This window comes from Hypomesus transpacificus, chromosome 19, assembly GCF_021917145.1.
Source record: "Hypomesus transpacificus isolate Combined female chromosome 19, fHypTra1, whole genome shotgun sequence".
Classification (NCBI taxonomy): Eukaryota; Metazoa; Chordata; class Actinopteri; order Osmeriformes; family Osmeridae; genus Hypomesus; species Hypomesus transpacificus.
The window spans coordinates 13,029,541-13,053,183 of NC_061078.1; the positions used below are offsets into that span (position 1 = coordinate 13,029,541).

Sequence of the window (23,643 nt, forward strand, 5' to 3'; positions counted from 1 at the left end):
TCAAATTGTTTCTATTGCTTGCTTCATTTTGTGTAACTATAGCATTTTAACATTGTGCCAACCAACCCCATATTGTGTGCCAACCAACCCCGTGATGGGGCTGGTTGGCACAAATGCACAACATGATTTAAATCTCAAATCACCACATTTAAAACAAATATTTGTGTACTTGTAAACATATTTAATTATGGCTTAGACCATAACGTTTCATTTGCTGCTGGTTAGAATATTCTATCATAAATGATGCCAGAGAAATATGGCAGTCAGTGAAAAGTGTGCCAACCAACCCCGGTCTCCCCTACTCCTATCTGTTTCACATCTACAACGCAGTGGCTGAAACACTGTTGCGGGGCGTATGGAGAAGCGTCCGTACAGCGCAGTGAGCAGTTAGCAAATTCCGCTTTCCCGGTCTTGAACGGATAAAAGCCAAGTTTATATTTGGGCTATTCTTTTAGCTCGCGTTTTCTGCGCTCCATTCTTTCAACTGCAGGCCTTTCATTGAAAAGTGGGTGTCTGCTCACTGGTGTTCAGGCAGCGGCGAGTGCGTAAGTGTGTCCTCGATGGCAGGGTGGAAGGACGGCTCGGTGCAGGAGAAGTATCGGCTGGTCGTGGTTGGAGGTGGCGGTGTTGGAAAGTCAGCCTTAACTATCCAATTTATCCAGGTTAGTAGACTAATATTTGTCATCTTTTCTATACACACTTTGCTCAGAATATTTGGAAATTCGGGAAGGGAAGCTGATGAGAATGTGGACCCCACAGCGGATGCGGGGCTGATTTTCTTCTCGCAATACAGCCTGTTCGCAGAATAGGCCTGCTTCTTATTCCTTTTTTTAAAACTACGGAATTTCTGGAGTCTTTGAAGGAGGTTTCTTAACACCTTCTGCATATTGGCAGCTACATACACATAGCTTAGTGTACGAATTCAGTGCTGTCTCACAGTGAACGAATATTGCATGTGAAGAAATGCGAATTCTGGGATAGACACAGATTTACAGTTTGTAACTTGAACAGACCACTGTTAAGTCAATGACAGCATATTATTGCATTGCATATGGTCTTATTTGCACGAGCTGGATTATGAATGTATACACTGAACATAATCAGGCCTATTTGTGCTCTGTTCTGAGACTTTGATATGCTTTCGAGCGTTTGTAAAAGACATACATAGGTAAACATTGACCTATTTCCTTACAAGCAAAACATGTATTTTTGTGTGAAACTATTTTTTGTGTTGAACGATCAAAATACGTCACACGAAGCTTCATGACAGAAATTGTAGCATAGACACAAATCACTGGCCACCAATGGATTGGCCACCCAGCGCGACTCCACTCTTGCTTTAAACAATAGCAGAACTTGAGGGCCTTGCTGTGCTTTAACATCATTCTCTGAAAATAAACTGTCACGTCAATTCCCTGTTACAGTAAGTCATTTCGTGTAAATGTTGCATTTCATCAAAGTAGGCAGCTCTTTACATAAAGTTGTCTTTTAACTGAATATTGACGTGTGCGTTTATCATGTACAGAATTAATAAATATCAATCCCGGGTGTAGAAGAAACAGTTGCAAGAAAAAGACAGCTGCTGCTTTTTAACAGTTGCTCATCAAGCCAAAGGTTTACCCTTCCACAGTTGTCTTTTACAGCCTTGTCAATGGCATTCCAACACACACACACACACACACACATACATGGGCAATGACTGGAAATGGAAGACCCCTTTTATATTATAAAACAGCAGAGGTCCTCTGCGTTTCTGTAGGAATCTGCGTCAGGTTTCTCTTACAGGAGATGCATAGCTGGCAGCTGCATATCCAAAGTGACAGCCCATAGTGGGGCAGCACGTGCTGAAGGGGTGAGGGGGGGCTGTTGTGACTTGAAGAACTAATAAAGGTTCAAAAAGCTCATTAAATCTATACCATGGTTCGAGGGATCAGATTCCTGCCCACTGAGTTCAGGCGTTCTGTATTCACATGGTACAATGAAACCTTTCAATTACCATTGTTCTTTTCCAAATCCCTGGCAGTTGTCAAGAGACTGTAGACCACTGGCCAGGCCTCATTTTACACATGAAACATGTCGGTTATGATATTGCTACTGTCCTAACTGGGGACAGGGCTGCTGTAGAATTCGACAGTAATACCATGATCATGATAACATGATTATATTGCGCTATTTCCTCGTTTCCAACAGGGGCATGTCGATAATAACTGGGGGACACGGTGGCTGTTGTTTAATTGAAGTCAGGCATGAAGTCACAGAAGTAGAGTTTTGAAAAAGATGATGGATGTTGTTTGTGAACAAGGGAAGCGTTTTGGCCAGGGCATCAGTTTGCAGCTGAGTGATTGCCACTCATACTGTTCTTTTCTGGATGATTGCTTTGTCATGGCAACAGAGCCGTCTTGGAGCCTGTTGTTGTTTCACGCGGATCACAGTCAGTCTGCAGACCCACTTTGGACGGCTTTCATTCGAGAAAAAGGGATACAGTGCATTCTGAGTGTGCGCAGTCTTCCTATTGAAAATACGCTTGTCCAAACGTTCCCAGACTCCTTAGGAAGCTATAGTCCAGCTCTGCAAACTTGCTTGGAAAGTTACCTTTACGATACAGCAGGCTCTACAGTCTCACAACCACAGAGAAAGGGGTCTCTGATAGGTCCAGTGCCACCCAAGCAGTCAGTGAACTGGACCTAGTTGAAAGCTGGACCAGGGTGGGAAGAGTGACCCTGTCATACCCAGAGAGAACTTAGTTGTGTTAGTCTGCAGCTGGCTAAGTCATTGCTTGAGCTTTGTAGCCTAAATCATTATTACAAGTTACTTTTTGCTCTGAGTAGGTCTACTGAAATGCAGTAGTCATACCAAAATAAGTATTGCCATTGCAGAGACCTTGTATGATATTTGGGGTCTCACGTGTAAACACGTGTTTCGCAGCTGAAATGACTCAGCCACAAAAGTGTTTAACTTTTTAAATTATTTGACGACTGAAATAATTGCCTTATCACAATGGAATAAAACAACAATTGAACTGTTGCGTATGAATCTGTGTAATGCAATTTAGATGAAGAAAGAGAAAAGGACAGTAGCAGGATATTGCAAAATAATCTTTTATAATTTATCATCATCACTTTTATTATTTAACTTAGTGTTTTGCAAACCACTTTCACGCTTTCAGCCCCCTAGTCTGTGGAGGTAATGTGATCTTAAGAGACTAGCTGTAGTTTTATGGAGTGTGAGCACAAAACACGATCCACAGCCATCCTATTCCAGAGCTTTCTATTAGTTCCCCTTGCCAAGGGAAAAACCTCACAGCTGGCTGTTGAGTCAAGGCTTTCCCATCCAGCTTAGTGGGAGGGTGGTGGAGTGGAGGGTGGGGGTGCAGCCTGAGTCATGTTGGGTTAATGATGGGACATCCGGAATCTGGGCCTTTGGAAAAGGAAGTCTATCCACTCCTGTTCATTCTCTGAGGACCTCCTAGAGCTGGATGGGAAAACACCCAACATCCCCAGGAGAGGTGGGGGTCGGGGGGGGTATGATGTGTGTCAACGTGACTGGATCAAATAAGGTGAACTCGTTGGCAAAAGCCAGGACTGACGTCATTGTGGAAAGAAACAGTGAACAGAGATGTGTTTAATATGCTGCGGAATGTAAAGCCTATGTCCTCAGAACAAGGCAGACCCGGCCATCGTGAGTGTGGAAGGGAAAGCCTTTCTTCAGCTCTGCTCCGGAACAGTCCGGGTCAGATCCTCCGGTCACTCGAAGCCGTGCTCCCGGGAAGAGGAATGAGGTCACCGTGACAATAGCAGAACGACAGGTTACCACTGGGAGCTGTTGGGGCCTGGTCGCTCAGCAGAGCCGGGCCGTCGGTGACATAACAGTGAGTCATCTGACAGGAGCGAGTGTGGCGGAGCGTGACGTCACCGAGACCTAGGACGGAAAACCTGAGTCACGCGCAACTCTGGGAAGGGGACGGAGGAGCTGCGAGGGTGGGTCTCATGTCAGGGCCACGGAGGTTATCAGAAGCAGCTCAGGTATTCTGGAGGGGGGGGGGGGGGGGTGGTATGGCCTCCCTCAGCAGACTGGCCAGCAGTGTTAGCCCTTCTCACCCTCCTGCTAGTATTTGTTCTTATCGCTGGGCCCCTGTTAGCGGCTGCTGTGGCCTCCCTCCTGTCTGAAGTGAACAGCATCCAGACTAATGGAGGCCTGGCACATTATCTCCAGACCATTACAGGATCTCTTAGGCTGAAGACGCATAAGGAGCACTTGATCTCTACCTCCCCCCATCCCCTTCCCCTCGCCTCCCCTCTATCTGTGGCTTGGTTCCCATTACTGAGGTATGAGGTCATCGAGCAGGAATGTTGTCCCGAGCAGTAATTAAATAAATACAGAATAAATACAGATTAAGATGGAGGCCTGTCCTTGCATGTGGAGTATGTGGAGGCTAGGTGCTCTAATGACGGTAGTGGTGTGTGTGGGTAGGTGTGTGTGTGTGCTTTAGAGAGGGAGAGAATTGGGATGGGGGTTTTGGCATGCACATTTTCCCTGAAAAACACACAGCTGGCTGACTGAGAGAAGTTTGTGCAGTGTTGATGGTGTGTGTGTGTGTGCAGGTAACATTTCCACACACAGCACAGGTGCGTGAAGACCAGGCAGTATTCAGTGCAGCACACTTGAAACCTATTTTTGGAAATAGAATGCTTCAATCTTACCCGGTAATACGTCACATACCATACCAATGATACGTGAAGCAAAACAGTTGCATTTTAGCTTTCCATTTCCTTCGTGGAAGTGGATTACCTCATGTATTCTAACTGAGCACCAAAAACAAATGACATTCAGCCTTGTTTTGCATGGTTTATAGATAAACAGGGATTAACGTTACAAGGCTGTTTGGGTAGAGTGTGTGTGGGCACGCGTGTGTGTATTTGTCCACGTAAGTGTGTGTGTGTGTGTTTGGAGTGGCAGCCAAGGCGGGTGCTGAAGGATGGTTGTTGGTTTAGCTCTGCAGGACGGGTCACCTGTTGGTTTCTCACCGAGCTGGCTCTCTGACAGAACGTTCCTGGGAAGTGAACCGAGAGCGGGAAAGTGTCCTCCATGAGCCACTAAAACAACAAGTCACCTCCCCTGCTTTTAGACGACTGGTCTCCGCTGCCTATCGTAATAAAACGTTCAGTTTTATTGGATTTTGTCATTTGAACAGAATTTCATGACTTTGTTTAATGAACAAATAAAATAGGCCTATGTTTTTCATCTGTGCAAATGAATTGTGAGTGCAGCTTCAATTACATAAGTATTATGTGGTTAGAATGATGTCATACCATCCTGGAAGTGGACATTAACCATACAGAACATTTGATCAGAACAGAAGGATAAATCAGGAATAAAGACGGTAGCGGAATTTCTACTGGAGGATCGGCGGTTGGAGACCCAACCCGCTGACCAATTAGGACGTTAGAGCTGAAATCAGGTTCAGTGTTGATGTGCCAACAGACAGGGAGATAGAGTCAGGTTTCTGTACTGAGTCAAGTTTAGAGTAAACACATACAGTACAGAGTAGAGGCTTGATACATAACCAGGTGAATTCGGGTGAGCTCCAGAGATCCCCCTGTCTGGAGTCATCATCCTACTGTGTGTCTGCAATGACACCGGAGACAAACTGTGCTCAATTTCAAAGTTTGTGGAGAACTACTTCCCTTTTGTGCTGGTAACAGTCTAGAATCTGGCACAGTGCCATGGGGCAGACCAAAGGAATGTACCAGAGGAGGGTGGGGGTGGGAATGGTTTCACCCTCCGTGTTGTGAGTGTAAGCTCCAGAGATAGACCAGGCTCGCACACTGGCTTCCTGGGCCTGAACTCCATGACCCGCCCGACCGGGCAAGAGATGTTTCATGTTATCAGTATCTAACCCTGACCCCCCCCATCCCCATGTATAGTCATAGACTGACAGAGGGCAGGGGACTGACCAGTCAAAGCCAACATGTTTACAGTGTTACTATGCTGTTGTTAGTTTCGGTTTCAGTACTTACTCAAAAAAAGCTTTTTGCCAGTGTGTTTTTATGTTGTGTGGTAGTCCACCCCCTTCCCCCCCCCCCCCTCTTTCTCTTATTTTCACTTGTTTTTTGTCTTTGTATTTACTCATGTGGCTTTTCAGGGGCTACACTTGAGCTTATCCTGTTTACTGCATGTGTTAACCACAGGAAGACACACAGCTTCATCTCTCGGGCAAACACACACGCACCTTTAAAAACAACCTTTGTTGGATTGACAGTTATTCCAGAAAAACCTCAACGATGTGAGATATATCTCACCCCAACAACGTTTTTCTTCCACTAAAGTGTGTTTTGGTGCTCAAACGTTCTCAGTTTCAATTTCCACTCCTTCACCCCCTCAACATTCATGACACGGTTCCACCAACGTGGTGCGACTGTGTCTGCGTTGCAAGGGAGACGATCCAACGTGCATGTGTTTCTGTTCACATAATCACTTCCGAGCATGAATAGGAACAGATTAAAGCGAGGCTGACTGCCCGAGGCTGTGTCACATTTAATGGTCTGCACAGAGGGAACATATGCCTCCCATCTCCCTGCTCTGAGACACGGTGTCTGCTTCCTAGTCGGTCCCCCCTGGCCTCTCCTCCATGGGCACCGTCACGTACCCTGACGAGGGGTCAGCAGGGCCCCCGCAGACCCTGACGTGTGTGGATATCCTTGGTGACCTGTGCCCCCCCCCCCCCCCCCCCCGCGTGGCGTGGTCCTCCTTCTCAGGAGGGAGCGACACCGCAGGCCCGGCCCGCCACTGCCGCGTCATTGTACAGTTCGGATCGATGCGGCCGTATCCCTAACAGCAATGGATTGCGCTCCGTCTTTCGGATAATGAAACCACTTGACGTCGGACGAGGAAAAGGGGTTGGGTGGGTAGGTAGGGGGATAAGGGGTGTGGAGGGGAAGGGGGTGAGGGTGAGGTAGTTCAGTAGAACTGCGGAACTGCTAAATGGCTTACGTCATCATTTCAAAGGCATGTTTTGTGGTTTGTTGAGGCTGTGTGTTGTGCTTCGCCAGCGTTTGGTCACCGTGACAACTCACCCTCAGCTGCAGGACGGCATGAGGGCCTGGGTCCGCCTCACGCCTCCCAAATCTCCTCTCCCCTTCCCTCTGATCTCCCAGCTGGGAGGGTGTGAGCCATGAAAGAGGCTGTGTTGCTAATCAGATGACATCACAAAAGACTCCCTGAGGCATTTTCTGTCAAGCTTTTTGCTGCGGTCACTAGAGGTGTGCCTTTCTCTGGTTCTGTCTGTCTGCCTGTCCCCCTCGCTTGAGCTCTTCCGAACGGACACAGAGAGAGAGGACAGAGGGAGGGAGGAGGGAAGACTGAAGGGAAGACTGTGACACAGTGCTGCGCTGAGGTGCAGTTAACGGTAGGCTGCCTGCAACAACAAACACAGCAGTGTCAGTTACTGACTGGACAGGATCCACAGCCTATGTTTTCCCTCTGGGTTTGTTTTTGCTTTCCTTTTCTCCACAAGCTCACGGCTGCATTCGACGTAGAAATGTCACTGTCGATCACACCGGTACACCCCGCCAGAACTGGTCTGTCTTCAAGCGGTGAATGACGGTTGTTCCTTTAGGGACACTGTCTCAAAATAAAACCGAATCGGATGTACTCGCAAACGCCTCCATGAGATTTCACATTCGGAGCGCTTGAAATGCCGTTTGTTTTTGGTAACAAGAATGTGCCGTTCATTTTAAGGAACTGCGATAATCAAGTGGTCACTACAGCAGGAGACTCAGATGTGTCCAGTGGTGCATTCAGTATGCAGGTTCAGATTTACTCTCCCTCCAGACTGACACCAAAAGGATCCAAGTTAAATCTGACATTTACTCACTGCTCAGCAATCCACGAAAGAGGCTTCTTTAGTGGTTTGTTAGTGCTCATATTTGGTTGTCTGAATGGGGTGTATATGGTCCTACCAGCCAGACTCACTGGCTGACTGACAGAGATATGTGGGTACTTTTGGGAGCCTGGAGTGTTGCTTTTGCTAATCCTGCTCCATTCATCCCTGCCGCTGAATGATCTGCCACAGTGTCCTACCTCACATCTCAGCGTCATACAACAACAAAATGGCTGTGGGAAAACCTCCTGATGTGGCGCTTGTGTATTCACTGTCCAGCCCGCCGCAGTTTATGTGCTACAGTATAAATTCACCGTGTCAACATGCATTTCCTATACGCCATGATAAATCCTGGTTTTTAATCACCCACTCACGCTAAAAGGCATTATAAAAAGACTGGGACTTTACGGCCTAGTCCTTGTTTCAGGTAACCAGTGGATTTGACTAGAGCTAGGAAGCGATGGGGCGTGCTTGGAAGGGGCTGGTTCTCGATGGCAAAACCCTGGCTGTGTCCGGTTGGCACTTGCCAGCAGACTCTGCCCAGACAGCTGGGCTGTTCCTGGTGCGCTCCAGGCGCACACCTGGTCCCTAGCAGGTGTGCCGAGGTGCGGAGCAGCTCCGCTGACAGGTGACGGGAGGGGAAGCACGGACGACAGACCTGCTCCCTCTTTGTTGCCCGGCGCTGTGTGTTCACCGCTAACAGCTGGTCCAGAGTCTGTTGTTGTATGTGATAATGATTGAGGCTGGAGCTGGGATAGGGCTTGCTGGTCTGGGGTCAGTCCTCCCGGGGGGCTGGGAGAAGGAGCAGAGAGGGCAACAGCTGCGGTGACTGGGTGTTATGGTGATCTGAGGGACCAGGGTCTCTGTGTGTCTGTATACACTCAGCTATCAGTTGGTCTCAACAAACACAGATGAGAGACACAGTTCAACTGGCACAAGTGATAGCACAGCGGGCCATCAGCTGCCTCACAAGTGGGTTTCATAAATGTTTGGTATGTAACCCAATAACCCAAACACTCCTCTTGAACATCCCCTGGGTCAGACTAGCCAGAGAGCTGAGGGCCCGTCACACCAGCAAGCCTGTCCGTCAGCCATGCTAATGGCTTCGTGGAGTTTGTGGACACGGGATCCGAGAGGGCCTAGTCTTTGTTTGATTTAGCTTTGCTCGCAGCCACTTCACGTTTCATCAATGTGAATGGATCGTGGAAGTGAAATGTATCACCTATATTTATCCTTATGCCGGGCCGGGGGGCTTGCATGGACTGGTGGTGGTGGCGGAGGGGCTGGGGGGGGGGGGGGGGGGGGGGGGGGGTTGGGCGGAGGGAGTGGGGGAGTGGGTGGGTGGGGGGGTGGGGTGGTGGCTGCCATGACAGGTGGAGCAGTGCCCAGGAAGGCGGGAAAGTTGCCCTGTGCGCCAGCGAGCAGCGGACATTAGCTCTTATTTATGAGGAGCCTCCTGCTAAGGTAATACATTTCCGCTGTATGTGTGTCTGTGTTTGTGTGTGTGTGTGTGTGGGGGGGGGGGGGGTGTATGTGTGTCTACTTGATGTGTGTATGGAGTGTGTGCATGTGTGTGTGCTGGCCTTAAACGGTAATGTTTCTGTTGCGTTTCTGACACCCTGCCAAGACATGCCACATAACCCAGCACACAGCTAGCATGCAGCCTGGAGCAGCCCCCTGCTAATGCAAATCCACTGGGTAGCTCTGGCACTGCTCTAGATTCAAACAGGAAGAGGAGTACGTTGGGTGGAGTACAGTCAAATATGAATCATGCAAATTGAATCTATTGTGTCCTACCAGTCTACCACTGAAAGTAGGTGGCAGGGGTGAAAGGAATTGGGGAGGTTACTATAGCCTACATGTAAGTGTCAACACAGCTAACATGACTGCCATCCTTACTGCAAATACTGGCAATCTGAGTGGCTTGCTGAGGAGGATGTGATTTTAATCTGGATCTTCTCAAAGAACTTTGTGGGATTTTCTCACAATTTCGTAGATATTCTGTCCAGAACGTGGGAACATCCGCTGGTGAGGCGACCAGGATGGCACCAGATAAGGGGATTAACAGTCAGTATTATGCATTCACACTCTGTTGTTTTACTCGTTTGGTTGAGGACGTGTTGCCTTATTTCCTGAACGATTGCGGCTCAGATCTAGTGTCACATGAGTGCCTAACTTTGGCCGCATCCACAAAAGCCACCATTGATGGAGAGTCAATGGAGCAGAACATGGCGGTGGTGGTGTGTGTGTGTGTGTGTGTGTGTGGCTGGGTGCAGGAGGGAGGGGGGAGGATGGGGGGTTGGGGGGGGGGGTGGGTTGGTAAGGGCTTAACTGTGTCCGACGGGACTTTTATCATAATAACTCTTTAGTTTCTGCCCCTCACAGCAAAACCTCGGAAGGGCCACGAGAAGCCTGCATCAACAACACCACAATGGTGGGGCTTAGAGCAAGCTTACTGTGATGGGCAGGGGGACGGGGGGTGGGGGACAGAGGGTGGGCGGGTGGGGGTGCGGGGTGTTTTGGGTCGGATGCCGATGTCACAAGATGATGCAGCGGCAGCCCCCCAGTCCTGTTCACAAAGCGCTGTGTCAGTGAGCAGCGCCGTGTCCAAACCCTGGGCATCAAATGTATCGTAAACTGCCTCCCGTTACCCCCAAACTCATGGTTAAGCTGGGAAACAGAGGTCATTTGTACCTTGTATAACTGCATGCTCTTATGGGTCTTCCCTTTGGCACTTGTTTAGCTTTTCACAATGTATGCTTCATGTTTTGGCTACTTGCAGTGTTTGGGACTATCTCGTTGTTATGATCAGTGACCCATGCTCTTTTGTAAGCTCTCTCTTGGAAGTCGCTTTGGATAAAAGCGTCTGCTAAATGAATAAATGTAAATGTAATGTAAATGTAGGTTGAGAAACACTGGCAGTCATGATGAACAGAGGCTGTTGGATGTATAGTGTCGCTTTGAGCTCTGCTGGCCGGCTGACTTGGGGAGAGGGGCCTATTCATGGCGACCTCTTTGATGGCAGACCTTTTGAGGGGGTTCAAACGCGCCCAAAGTCCAGCACGGTGATATTTAGCCGGCTGATTGAAGTCATAATGCCACTGAGGCCAGGGGGTCAGTGGGGCAGGGGAGGTGAGGTAAAGGGTTGGAGAAAATGGAGGCAGGGGAGGCAGAGAGAGAGGCATTGAGTGCAGGGGGCTAACACTAGTACCCAGTGAAAGCCTGGTTGACGGAGAGGTGTTCATGAAAGCTACTCCACCTGCTTTAGACTCGACTTGAACTATGCACCGTCCACCAGACCTCCTCCAGAACGCCTCTGGGGGGGGCCAGGGGACAGAAAGGTCTGCCCTGCTGGTGACTGTATTGAACCTGGGTGGTGACCAGGCCAGCTGAACGCCAGACGCATCCCCCAGGCAGGTGATGCATGGTGCTGTGGTTGTGGCCCTGGATGGTTCCAGCACTATGAGGATAGCCAGTTAGACCAGGGAGACTGCAGGGCTGCTGTTTTGTTGGGCTCTGGGAGAGCAAGGCAGCAACTTTGGCAACAACAGATTCAGGGATCAGGTTATTGATCTATTTAGGAAGATAAAGGGATGTAGACTCCCAGTAGGTTAATTTCTTCCACATTTCTGTTATTTAGGGACTGTATGAAGTTACTAGTACATATGTAACGTTGTATGTACATATGACGTTGTATGAAGTTAATAGTAGTAGGCTACATGTATAACATTGTATGATAACTAGAGGGTACAATTTCTGGGGAAATTGTGAGGTGTGCTTGTGTCGGTTGCAGATGGGTTAGTTATTTCTGTATATTTTATAATAAAAAATGCATACTTCATATTTATGAAGATTGCATAGATTTAAAAGCATACATTTGTTGCTGCTCATTTACAAACATATGTTTGGCACCAACATTGTGTATGTAGTGCATACATTGACGGAGTCTAAGGGTGGGAAAATAGGTAGGCTAAGTAGAGCTACCACAGCCTAATTTCACATTTCAACCACGTTCCCTGCGATAACAGAACAGATGTTGAGGTTAGTAGTCTAATAGTTTACCAATTGAAAAATTAATCTGGGATTTATGATTTAGGTAAGGGGAGCATGTTCTGTTGCCGTCAGTGTCTCGCATACAGCGTTGCAGTGAGCTACACTGGTTTAAAACTACAGGTAATGATAAATTCACCAACAAATCATCGTTTCTGCAGCTGTTTTGCCGTTTTAGGTAAAGCTAGTTAGCCTAGCTATCTCCCAGATGTTAACGAGCTAACTAATGTTCCACTACAGGTTTACGCGTGTGTTAGTGACGTTAGTAACTGTGGCTAGCAAGTTAGCCACCGTTAGCTTCACTTTTCGCCACAAAAACTTAATTTCAGCCTAAACCGTGCAACGGAATGTAAAATCGAATGCAAGCAACGCAATCGCTACCAAGACAAACCTTTTGACACCAACGTTGTCTATGTAATCCAAATATTGAGGTGTCCTTAAGGGTGGGAAAATAAATAAAAATTATAACAATGCATATATATATGAGATAAATCAAAGGTTGTGCTCTTGCCAAAGGCAAAGCACACCCAACTAGTACATATTTGAATGTGGTGAGATGGCTCAGGGAGGTGGAAGTGGAGCAAATCTTGAACTTCCAATGGCTGCACAAGTCCTGCTGTTTTGAAAAGAAACATGGGAGTGTGCTAAAAGCCTGTCTGAGTTGGAGCCCTTGTGCCCTTTTAAGGGGGCGGCCTCATGTCATGCTTTCTCCCTCTGTATTACTTATTGAATAATTGACCTTTCTGGTTTGCATGAGCTAATGGGAAAAGTGGGTGTTTCCCCAGGAAGAGGCCTTTCACTCTCTTATTCTGTCGCTCTGTCTCCCCCTTTTCCTTTCTTCCTCTCGCTCTCTTTCTCTTTCCCTTTCTTCCTCTCGCTCTCGCCCTCGCCCTCTTTCCCTTACTCACACACGGGCCCAAAACACAAAACACAAATTGTAAGGCTGCACTTGGCTGGAACTCCTGTCTCCAGAGAGATGGAGTCAGACATGGTGGGAGGGATAGGATACAGGGAGGGAGGGGAAGGGATAGAGGGGGGACGTAACCGAGGGAGGGAGGGGTGGGAGGAGGGTATGGGAGAGGGGGGATGTGGCTGTTTCGGGAGGCTCCTATCGGATGCAGAGCTCCCCTAAACGTCCATCTGCTTCACGTTGACCTCTATGGTGGCTGTTGACCGCTGATTACTGACGGCTGCTCGCAGCCCGACCGATCACACAGGGTCACCAGAGGTTAGCCCTGGAGGGGAGGGGGTTAACAGGAAGTCCACACATGGCTCCAGTCAAGCTCTCTGTTTACAGGTGTTTGTCTACTCTGAGGAGTCCCTCTAGCAAAGACAGCTGTGGAGCATAGTTCAGAGGCCTATCAGTATGAATGAGACAAGCCTGGGAACTGAGGTGAACTCTGATGGACTTCAACTCTGGAAAAAGAACACCAAGTGCTCTGAACACGTTCTTATCGATAGACCTGGCCTTGTGAAGATAAGCATGCTAAATACAGTAAAGAGGACTGTTGATCTCGATGATCTAGTCACGGCCTAGCGCGAAAGGGCACCCTCCTCTACCCTCTTGCTAATGAGTTGTTGCCAGCTCCCTGCCACTGCTAAGCTGGCCTAGCCAACAACCATGAAGCACATTCCAGAAAGACTGTGGATCCCCCCGACCATCCAAATCCCCGGAACAGCCTCACATCAATGCTTCTAGAAGCATCAGAGAGGGCTTATCACTCCGCCGCTCGACCACGCGCTCCCGGGTTCAGCCCTGAGCTCACCTGGCATGCCTGAACTCTCCAGTGAAACGGTGCAGATGAGAAGATGAAGTTTAGAGAGAGAGAGAAAGAGAGAGAGAGACATTGTAGTCGTATGGGTCATGTCGTCAATGGGCTTTATCTGTAAATAACTAATGATATCCAGGAAACAGACATGGAACTGTGGTGCTGTGGTTGACAATATGAGAAAGAAGAGGTGAATGAACATCCACACTATAACTAGCTCTCTCTCTCTGCCTGGCTAACAGTCCGATACTTGGCTACCTCCTTAGCCTGCGCTTAATTGAAATGGCTGCACTCTGAACTGGCTTCCCATAAGCCCTGTTGACAAATGGCACCATGCGCCTGTCATCCAAGAGACGCTCCGACCCCCTCCAACCGCCCCGCCCCCTCCACCCCTCCTCCCGGGCAAGCTCGGACTCGCCGTGTCAGCAGAACCAGTGGCCGGGTCTTGAATCGTTCAAACCTGGGTAAGAGGGCCGGAGTGCACGGGACGGGGGATGATATAAAGTGCAGCCGTTTGCAGAATTTCTTTGAAGATACCAGTTTTTGTAACTAGCTTTTACTTGACGTCCTCTCATTCGTAAAACTCCGGCTCCTCATTTCTAAGTCAAGGTCTGTGAAGGCTCTCAGGGCGTGAGGGGGACGTACGCGAGGCTATTAACTCCAAAGAGGGATGATGTCTACTTGCGTCAGCCAACTGTGTTCACAGCTATTCTAATCCAGTAGGCATGCAGAACAGTTTCCTCGAATATGTGTGTTTTTATTAATGAATCGCCTTGGGTATTTTCTTTCGAAGAAATCCCAGAGTCTCATCCACAGTGCTGAGTCTGAAAACAAACTGCTCTGTGTGTGATTGTGCATCAGCCGGTAACAGCGGCAGACTACTGCAACCCAAAGGAGTGGGATGTCTGTCTGAGATAGACAGCTTCTATATTTAGCGCCGCTAGAGCTGTTTGCGTGGTGAGGAAGTGGGTGCACAGTGTGAGCATGGCGTTTATTGCACACCTACACGTATCCTTGTTTTCCCGTTGGTGGAAACCAGCCTGCAAGCCATACATCCACCCAGCCAGCCAGCCATCCGGCCTGCCAGCCATGATATAGCCAGCCATACAGTCAGCCAGTCATACAGCCGGCCAGCCAGCTGACCATACACCCAGCCAGCCAACTAGTCATCCATCCATCCAGCCAGCCATATAGCCAGCCAAACAGCCAACCAGCCAGTCAAACAGCTGGCCATGCAGCCAACCAGTCTGTTGCAATACTGAATTTGTTTCATTGTATCTCAGACTCTCTCTGCTCTGTCGTTGCAGCTGTAATCCTGAGAGACAGCTCCTCAGTACAATATTACTCAATGACAAACATACACACACAGGCACGTGCACACACACACGCGCGCACACACACACTGAACCTGCAGCTGAGAGTCATCCACTAGCCCTTTTTACACGGGGAACAGGCCCCTAATGTTTTCCTGGTGTGAATGTGCAGAATGTGAGTGGGTGGGGTGTGTTGCTGGAACGCCACACTGGAAATGAGTGTCAGTGGTCTTCAGTGGGTGGATAGGAGGTGTGGATGAAGTGACATCACCCCACTCAGAGGGCTGTGCCGGGCAGACTGCCCTGCTGTGGAGGTGGAGTTTCCTTCCTGGTGGACCGAGAGGGCTGGGTGGGGCAGCCTGCTGGAGGGACAACTCTACTCTATACTACTGTACTGTACAGTACTTTACTGTACTATTCTCTATGATATTGTACGGTATTTGGCTGTACTCTACTGTACTCCACTATACTGTACTCTACTGTATTGTTATCGACTCTACTCTGCTGTGCTGTACTCTGCTGTGCTCTACTGTACAATTATGTATTCTACTGTACTCTGCTGTACTCTACTCTAATGTACTCCACTGTATTCTACTCTCTACTCCACTACTCAACTGTAATTGACTCAACTCGGTTCTGTACTCTTGAATGCTCTACTCTACCGTACTGGCTGGTACTCTCTTATACTCTACTTCACTCTGCTGTATTCTACTCTTGTATCCTCTACTCTACTGTACTTGACTGTACATTACCTCTGTTCTAGTCTACTGTACTCTCTTATCTTCTACTTTACACTGCTGTATTTTACTCTCATATCGTCTACTATACTGGACTCTACTTTCTCCTCCCTCTCATCCTTGCCTCTACTGTATAGTACTCAAATTCTCCACTAGACATCAGTCATGCTTGTGCTGCTTTCATTATCCTGATCACACATTCTCTCTCTATCTCTCTGTCTCACACACACAACACACACACACACACGTATAATGTTTCTATTTCCTGCTGGCGCCTGTGATGATGAGATGAAAGGTCAGTGAACTGCTCACTCAAACAGACCACGGTGGGGGGTTGATGGATGGATAGGTGTGTGTGTGTCTTTCCGCCTGTGTGTTGGTGCGTGTCTCACACACAGTAGACTGAGTCTCTGAACACTCTGGACAGTTTCAGATGTCCGCTCTGCCCTGCAATACCTGTCCAGTATTGTCATGGAAACAGGAGGTGAATACTGGAACCTGTCATCATCTCCAGTTCCCCTCTTGATGTCTACCTGTTTCTCTACCCTTCTGTCATTTTCCGTACTGAAAGACCGTCATTTTGTTGGCTCCATATCCAGGCAGCGCTCCCCTGGCCCTGCTGGGAATCACTCCTGTTGAATGATGACGACACTAATGTATAATGAGCCATATGATCATCTATCACAAGTATTCCTGGCCCTGGTGTTCACCATATTCCTGTAGATGTGGTCTGACTCATTGGAGTGATGATGACGTACCCAGAGGTAGAGCTTGAGGCTGGGGCCTGGAGACGAGGCTGGGGCTTGGGCCTGGAGATGAGGCTGGGGCCTGGAAATGATGCTGGGGCTGGGGCCTGGAGATGAGGCAGGGGCTGGGGCCTGGAGATGAGGCAGGGGCCTTGAGATGAGGCTGGGCCCTGGAGATGAGGCAGGGGCTGGGGCCTGGAGTTGAGGCAGGGGCTGGGGCCTGGAGATGAGGCTGAGGCTGGAGCCCGGAGACAAGGCTGGGGCTGGGGCCTGGAGATGAGGCTGGGGCCGACTGCAGCTGGTGGCTCATCCCTCATGGGAACCAGAGGTCTGAGGGAGCCGGCCAGGCTCTACTGACTTTGGCAGAGTTAAGTTACGCCGGACTGGCTTAGTGGAGAGACCATGGAGAGTAGGAGAGTGTGAGGGGTTCTCTGGGGCTGGAGGACAGTTATCTAGACTAGGGAGGGTGAGATAGATGCTGTTAGTCGTTCTGCATTTATAGACTCTGTTTTCATTCTTTCTCTCCTCACTTTCTCTGTACACACGCTCTCTCTCTCTCTCTCTCTCTCTCTCTCTCTCTCTCTCTCTCTCTCTCTCTCTTATCCATAGGCAGTGCTGCTAATGAATTATTGAACAGTTGTGAGTGGACGTGACACAGGGCCGCATGAGCCGCATACAGAACGGCAAGAGACACTAGCGACGGAGGGATGTGGACAGGTCTTGTGTGCATAGGAGGCGGAGAGATTGAACAGATATGCAAGGTCTATTCAAGAGTGGGAAAGATCCTGTAGGAAAGAAGAGTGGGTGCTAGAGGATGACAGAGAGGAGTGGGTAGAGGGAGGGGGAGATGCAGAAGGGAGAAAATAGATTCACAAAGTTCACGTTCATCTTCTGTCTTTACTGACACTGCATGTTCATACTCAATTAGGCAGTCAGCTGCTTAAGTCTGTACACCTACAAGGCATAGTTTAATGTACCTCAAGAAAATGATTCTTCTGGATCTGGAAAAGGAGATATTGGGGGGGGGCATGTCTGCTTAAGGAAACGCAGTATGCATTGAATTTGACTAAACACCTTGGGTGCTCGGGTCCTTAAAGGTCATACCGAGGTCATGTCAAGGTTTTGAGTGTGTCTACCTGTTCATGGGGTTCCTTTAGCTCAGGGGCAGCCAGTTCAGGTGGATGGGTTCACTATGGAGGACATGCTGTGTACATAGTTGTCAGCTGTCATCACTTAACCAGCCTCCCAGGAGAAGAGAGAGGCCCACTAAACAGGAGAAAAATGTGAAAAATGCACCCCCCCCATAGAGCTCCCCCACCATGCCCACTCTCTAGCTCCACCCCCATAGTTAGGGTGCTGGAAGACCATCACACAGCAAAGCACAGTTGTAGTGTTTAAAGTATCATGAGCAAGCTTTGGAAGTAGTTTGTGTCGTCAATGTATTTTTCGGGGGAAATCAAAGTGTCCGGAACACGAGAGCTGTATTTGTTGTTCTGTCAAAAACACGAGGTGGCCCATGTGTCTGATACTGACACCCTGACTGCGAGCTGGAGGGTCACATGACACAGTATTTACCCGTTGTCTTGAAACAAACGGACGCTTTTTTTGTGTATCTTCTGCATGATAGTAGTCAAGGTCACACAGAAACTCTTTGAGCTCTCTGTTACTTAACGACACAGCTGAGAGAAAGGAAAAGGGTGGGACAGAAAGGGCGAGTGAGAGTCAGAGAAATGCGAGAGTGAGAAGGAGGGTGAGAGACGGACCCAGATGGAGAGAGAGACACTGAGGGAGGGAGAGGGGATGGAGGGAGAAAGAGAGAGAGACACTGAGGGAGGGAGATGGGATGGAGGGAGAAAGAGAGAGAGCGTAGCGTTGACTTCCTGATTCCATGCCAAGGCGTGTTTAGCTCTCTGCCACATCTGTCTCCCCCTGAATCATGTTTTCAAAGTCATATTCACTCTCGTCTCCCTTGCTATCTCCTCCCTTCCCCCCCCCCCCTCCCCTTCTCCATTTCCCTCTCTGCAGTCGTACTTTGTGACAGACTATGACCCCACGATTGAGGACTCGTATACGAAGCAGTGTGTGATTGACGAGAGGGCGGCCAGGCTTGACAGTAAGTGCATCCAGTTCAACAAGCAAGACAAAACATCACAGCAAGCCAGCCTTCAACAAGGATTCCTTTTTCGTGACTGACTTCATTGACTCAGATATGAGGTTCCCCACTATGACACTGGAGATGTCAGTGTAGAACCTGTTCTAGCTTCTGACAGGGACGTGATGAACTGCCAGTTAATTCACCTGATGCACCACACTAAACACCTGTGCTCAATAGGATAATAGAGCTCTACCCTCTTTAGTGTACTGACCAGTCGCTGTATTATGCTTCTTCATCAATATAGCTAGGGTTAGTGTTGTGTTTCGGTTCTATTTGAGGGTCTAACAGTGTGTGTGTGTGTGTGTGTGTGTGTGTGTGTGTGTGTGTTTGATAGTTCTGGACACGGCCGGACAGGAAGAGTTTGGAGCCATGAGAGAACAATACATGAGGACAGGGGAGGGCTTCCTGCTGGTGTTCTCCGTCACTGACAGAGGAAGGTGAGTGACAGCCCCATCACCTCACCTGCCAAACCTCTCTGTCTCTGTCTCTCTCTCTGTCTCTCTCTGTCTCTCTCTGTCTCTGTCTCTCTCTCTGACTCTCTCTCTCTCTCTCACACACACACACACACTCATCTTTCTATATGCTTAATATTCAGTCTGCGTTTTGATTTTGGTCTGATTGTCTCTGCCCTTTTGCGTAGTCTCTATCACTCCCTTGTTCACTGTCATAAAATGAAAACACATCCCACTCAGTCTCGTCTTTTGTTCCCTTTCTCACTTCCTGTCTCCCGCACGCGCTTTCTCATTCTCTTTTGTTCTCTTCTTCTTCCTCTCTCTCTCTCTCGCTCTGAAATCGTCCTCGTTCGGATGCTTCTGCTGTTTGTTTAGAAGCCAGCCCCGCCTCTGCCTGCCTGCTTAGAATGTAGAGCTGTCCTCTGCACTGCTCCCTACAGCTGTGGTGGTAGCTAGTTAGTCAGCCCCCCCCTCCCCACCCCACGGCCACCCCTACTCCAATACCCCCGCCCGTCCCTGCCTAGCCAGTTGTGTCGCAGCCCTCCCCCCCAGCCCCCCTGCCCCCCCGGCCCGCCTCCCTGGCCCCCCTCCCCTCTCCCTGTGTTTATGCTGTAAACAGCTTTTCCTTCCTGCGTTTACATTAGTCAAGTCCCTCCAGATTTACTATGTGCTCACTAAGCTGTCTGCTGGGCTTGGTCCGGCCTTTCTGCCCTCCTGGTATTGGAGTTGTTCTCAGCTTCCCTCTCTCTGGGCCGGGTGACATATATATATATATATATATATATATATATATAGTTCAAACCGTTAGGTTGGCATTTCTACGTCAGTGAGCCCCTTTCAAGTCAATGGGGAGCTGGACCATGCTTAAAGGAAAGGGTCAGACCCCGACCACTTCTAGAAAGGGTGAATGTTGTCACAATTTTATCTGTGTTGTGTAACGCTCATCACAGCCTCCCGAGAGCACTTAGCCCCCACCGCGGGAGTTGACTGACTTCTCCATCCCTTCTCCCCCCCCCCCCCCCCCCCCCCCATCATCCTCATGTAAGATCCACAGGGAGAGTGACCCCATCTGCGGGGGTGGACGTGTAGGAGGGGCAGGGGCGGGGTGGGGGGTTCATTCATGTGGATATGCTGCATTCCTGGGAGGTCTGAGGGAGAAGGATGGGGAAGTCCATGAATCCATTAGCTTTCTATCTAGCTCTCTCTCTCTTCTTCTCTCTCTCTCTCTCTCTCTCTCTCTCTCTCTCTCTTTCTGTGTCTCTCTTTCTCCATCTCTCTTTATCCATCTCTCTCTTTAATAATGCCTGGTCTGTGTTTGTTTCTCAGCTTTGAAGAAATCTACAAATTCCAAAGACAAATCCTCCGAGTTAAAGACCGCGATGAGTTTCCCATGATCCTCGTGGGCAACAAAGCAGACTTAGAACTGCAGCGGCAGGTGAGGACATCTCTTCATTGCACATACACGTGTGTGTGTGTGTGTGTGTGTGTTAGTTTGTATATTACAGTAAACGGCTTGGAAGACCCAGAAAGTGGTGGTAAAACTGCTTTTGCTTTAGTTAGGAGAGAAGAGAAGAGGGATATACTAATACAAACAAAAAACATTGTCTCACAAGGGGAGTAAAGAAAGAGGAGAGAGTTTGAAAAGGAAGGTGGATTCACTCACTCTGGCCTTTGTTGATATGCAGCTTTATCCTTCCATGACTCTAGATTGCCATCTGGGGGCTGAGTGACACACTGCAATGGCATTCTGACATGTTTTTATCTGTACAGTAAATGCATTGATTAAATGCAAATTGTCTTGTAAATGCATTTATTGATTTCATTTAGCAGGACCTCTATTTGTTTTTACTGTTGCTCAATATAATTCAGACAATTGACTTTCTGCCTAGATGATTAGTAATTCTTGGAGTTTTCCATATTAGGCTTTCATCAATTGAAAAGCCTAATATGGAAATCCCATCAATAGCCCACAAGCTATTTTCAGGCTTAGTGTGTTTAATGATGATGTGGGGATGGTGTTTATTAATACCCAAGGGCAAACAAGGCGATTATTATCTCACTTGTTAGACATTATAGTGCATGAATTTGTAGAAATTAATTTAGATGACTATTTCAATGCTTTAGACCAAACTCAAAACAGTTTACCAACAGCTCAAATACCAAATCTTTGGGAGATGTTCTGTTCTTTCATCGAGAAACCACCAAACATGCAATGCTCCATGTGACCAGCAGATGCCACCAGTGTTACACTTTTTCAGTTTTGGTGTTTTGACGTCTTTACCTTTGTCCATCTGCCCCATTTCTGTCTCCATGTTCCTGTCGACCTGTCTACCCTGCTCCCTGTCCCTGTCTGTCTGTCTCTCTGTCTTCCTGTTCCTGTCTCCTTGTCTACCTATCCTTATCTCTCCCTCTCTTCCTGTCCCACTGTCTCTGTCTCCCGGTGTCTGCGCCCCTGTCTCTGCCAGGTGACCCAGGAGGAGGGTCAGCAGCTGGCTAGGCAGTTGAAGGTGACGTACATGGAGGCCTCAGCCAAGATCCGTATGAATGTAGACCAGGCCTTCCATGAGCTGGTTAGGGTTATCAGGTATGTCAACGCTCACTGGCCACTACCATCAAACGTCTGTAGGGGGCAGCAAAGTCCTGACACTCTACAATAGTGTACATGAGACTCCAGTCCCAATAAAGTACAGAACTTTCATACTAAGATGATATATGTGTTTTTTGTAAGACATTCTTCATTGTCATAAAAAGAGAGGATGGAAGGAAAACCTTTTCTCATGACTGATTATGTGTGTTCCTTCTTACAGGAAATTTCAAGAGCAGGAATGCCCACCGTCGCCGGAACCCACAAGGAAAGAGAAGGACAAGAGTGGCTGCCACTGTGTGATCGTCTGAGTGGGCCTTATCACTGTCACTCACCCAGCTACTGTTAATTGTCCCACCCCCATGCCTGACATCACATCCTGTAAGGATGACTAAACGCTGCCTTCTCCACGTGCATGAGTTCAGCCCCTCCTGACATGGCTACCAGGAAGTGCTGCCCCCCCAGGACTTCATATCTAGAAGATACTGACAAAGCCAAATCTTAACAAACACCACTCTACCTTCATCAATAATCAATTTCACACAGAGAAAGTTCCAACACTAAACATTGCCTTTTAAATCAGCTTAACAAGTTCATTTTTTTTGTATTACGAAGGACTTCTCTTGCCTTGTAGTGACATTTGTACCTTTGCCGAGATTGAATGAGAAATCTATGATATCCAGAATGTTGGGGAAAGATTTCTTTTAGTTTCCAGTGTCCATCAGACTAGAGAGAGAGAGACAAAGTGATGAAGCATTTTGTATGTCGTGCCATATCTGTTTTTACTTCCATGTGCTAATCCGCTACTGTACATATGTGAAATTTGTTGTGATTTTGAAAGTGCATTTTTAATGACTTATTAAATCGCCACAGTACAGTGAGTGAGGTTGGTGAGTTTGGTTTGACATACAGTATATGAACATAAATGTATACACGTATGTACAGATTATAAATATACAGTATGTATATATATATACTGTACGAAAACTTAACAGTCCATGGAATGCAGTTGATCCATCTTTGCTGTTTGGATGCTGCTCTCATCTATGTGGCCAAATACTGTAAGGTTTGTGGACTTATAATAGGCTGCAAACTCTATAAAAATTTCAAACACTTATTGTTTTATTTATGGTGCAAAAAAATTCAAATGTTTGCTTCTCTGATATGTTTTTGATGATCAAAATCAAGTTTTCTTGATCGAAATAAATAACTTTAAACTTTTGACAAAGAGATCATACTGAAGGTTGGATAATTTTCAGTAATACAGTAATACTATCACTGAAAACGAGGATGATACACCAAACATGTTTCAGAAAGTCTTTCTGAAATATCCGACACATTCATCTTTGTTTCATCATTCCAATTATATGCATATGAGCCCATGACGAGGAAGTTATTCTATTAAAGATGGTCTTGGTTTTTGGCATCTCCTGATGTTCTGTCTTTGTCTTCATGACAAAGAGACAGGAAATGAGTCAAGTCATCTGTGTATGAGGAGACGCCAGCTCAACCTTTCACCTTTCCAAGTTAACGTCACCATAGAAACGTGTCGACATTTAGTTCAGTTTTTCTTCTGTCAACATGTGGATTCTAGTTAGGATACAAAGGAAATAATATAGTATTGCATCATTATGTAATTAACATAAAAGGAAAAGGATGGAAATGACTCTTTAATGAACTTGATTCAATGTTTTTACTATACTTTTATACCTTATTTTCTTATCAAACTAGCTGACAAGTATTTTTCGATGTCTGTTATCAAATATGCTCTCATTGCATAGATTTTTGTACATTTTAAGAGGAATATTTAATTTTCTTAGTTTGTTTTTAGAATAATATAAGGCTAACCTTTGCAACATTTGTTTATAAAAAGCTGTTGATGAAATAACTTTTCTCATTTGCTGGTCCAAGGATGGACAGTTGTACATTTGATCATTCAGTCCTCCACTACCTATCCC

The 23,643-nt window shown here is 47.6% G+C and overlaps 1 protein-coding gene across 2 annotated transcripts; it reads left to right on the plus strand.

Moving 5' to 3' along the window:
- Window positions 1–305: 305 nt before the first annotated feature.
- Window positions 306–22,566, plus strand: rras2 (RAS related 2). Of its 2 annotated transcripts, XM_047041426.1 has the most exons (6): window positions 306–662; window positions 18,520–18,607; window positions 18,984–19,086; window positions 20,428–20,536; window positions 21,567–21,685; window positions 21,909–22,566. In XM_047041426.1, exons 1-6 carry the CDS (start codon window positions 561–563, stop codon window positions 21,994–21,996), a joined length of 609 nt encoding a protein of 202 aa, XP_046897382.1. In that variant the 5' UTR covers window positions 306–560; the 3' UTR covers window positions 21,997–22,566. The 2 variants fall into 2 exon arrangements, with proteins under 2 accessions (XP_046897382.1, XP_046897383.1); XM_047041427.1 differs by lacking the exon at window positions 18,520–18,607 and having other exon boundaries at window positions 580–662.
- The last annotated feature ends 1,077 nt before the right edge of the window (window positions 22,567–23,643 follow it).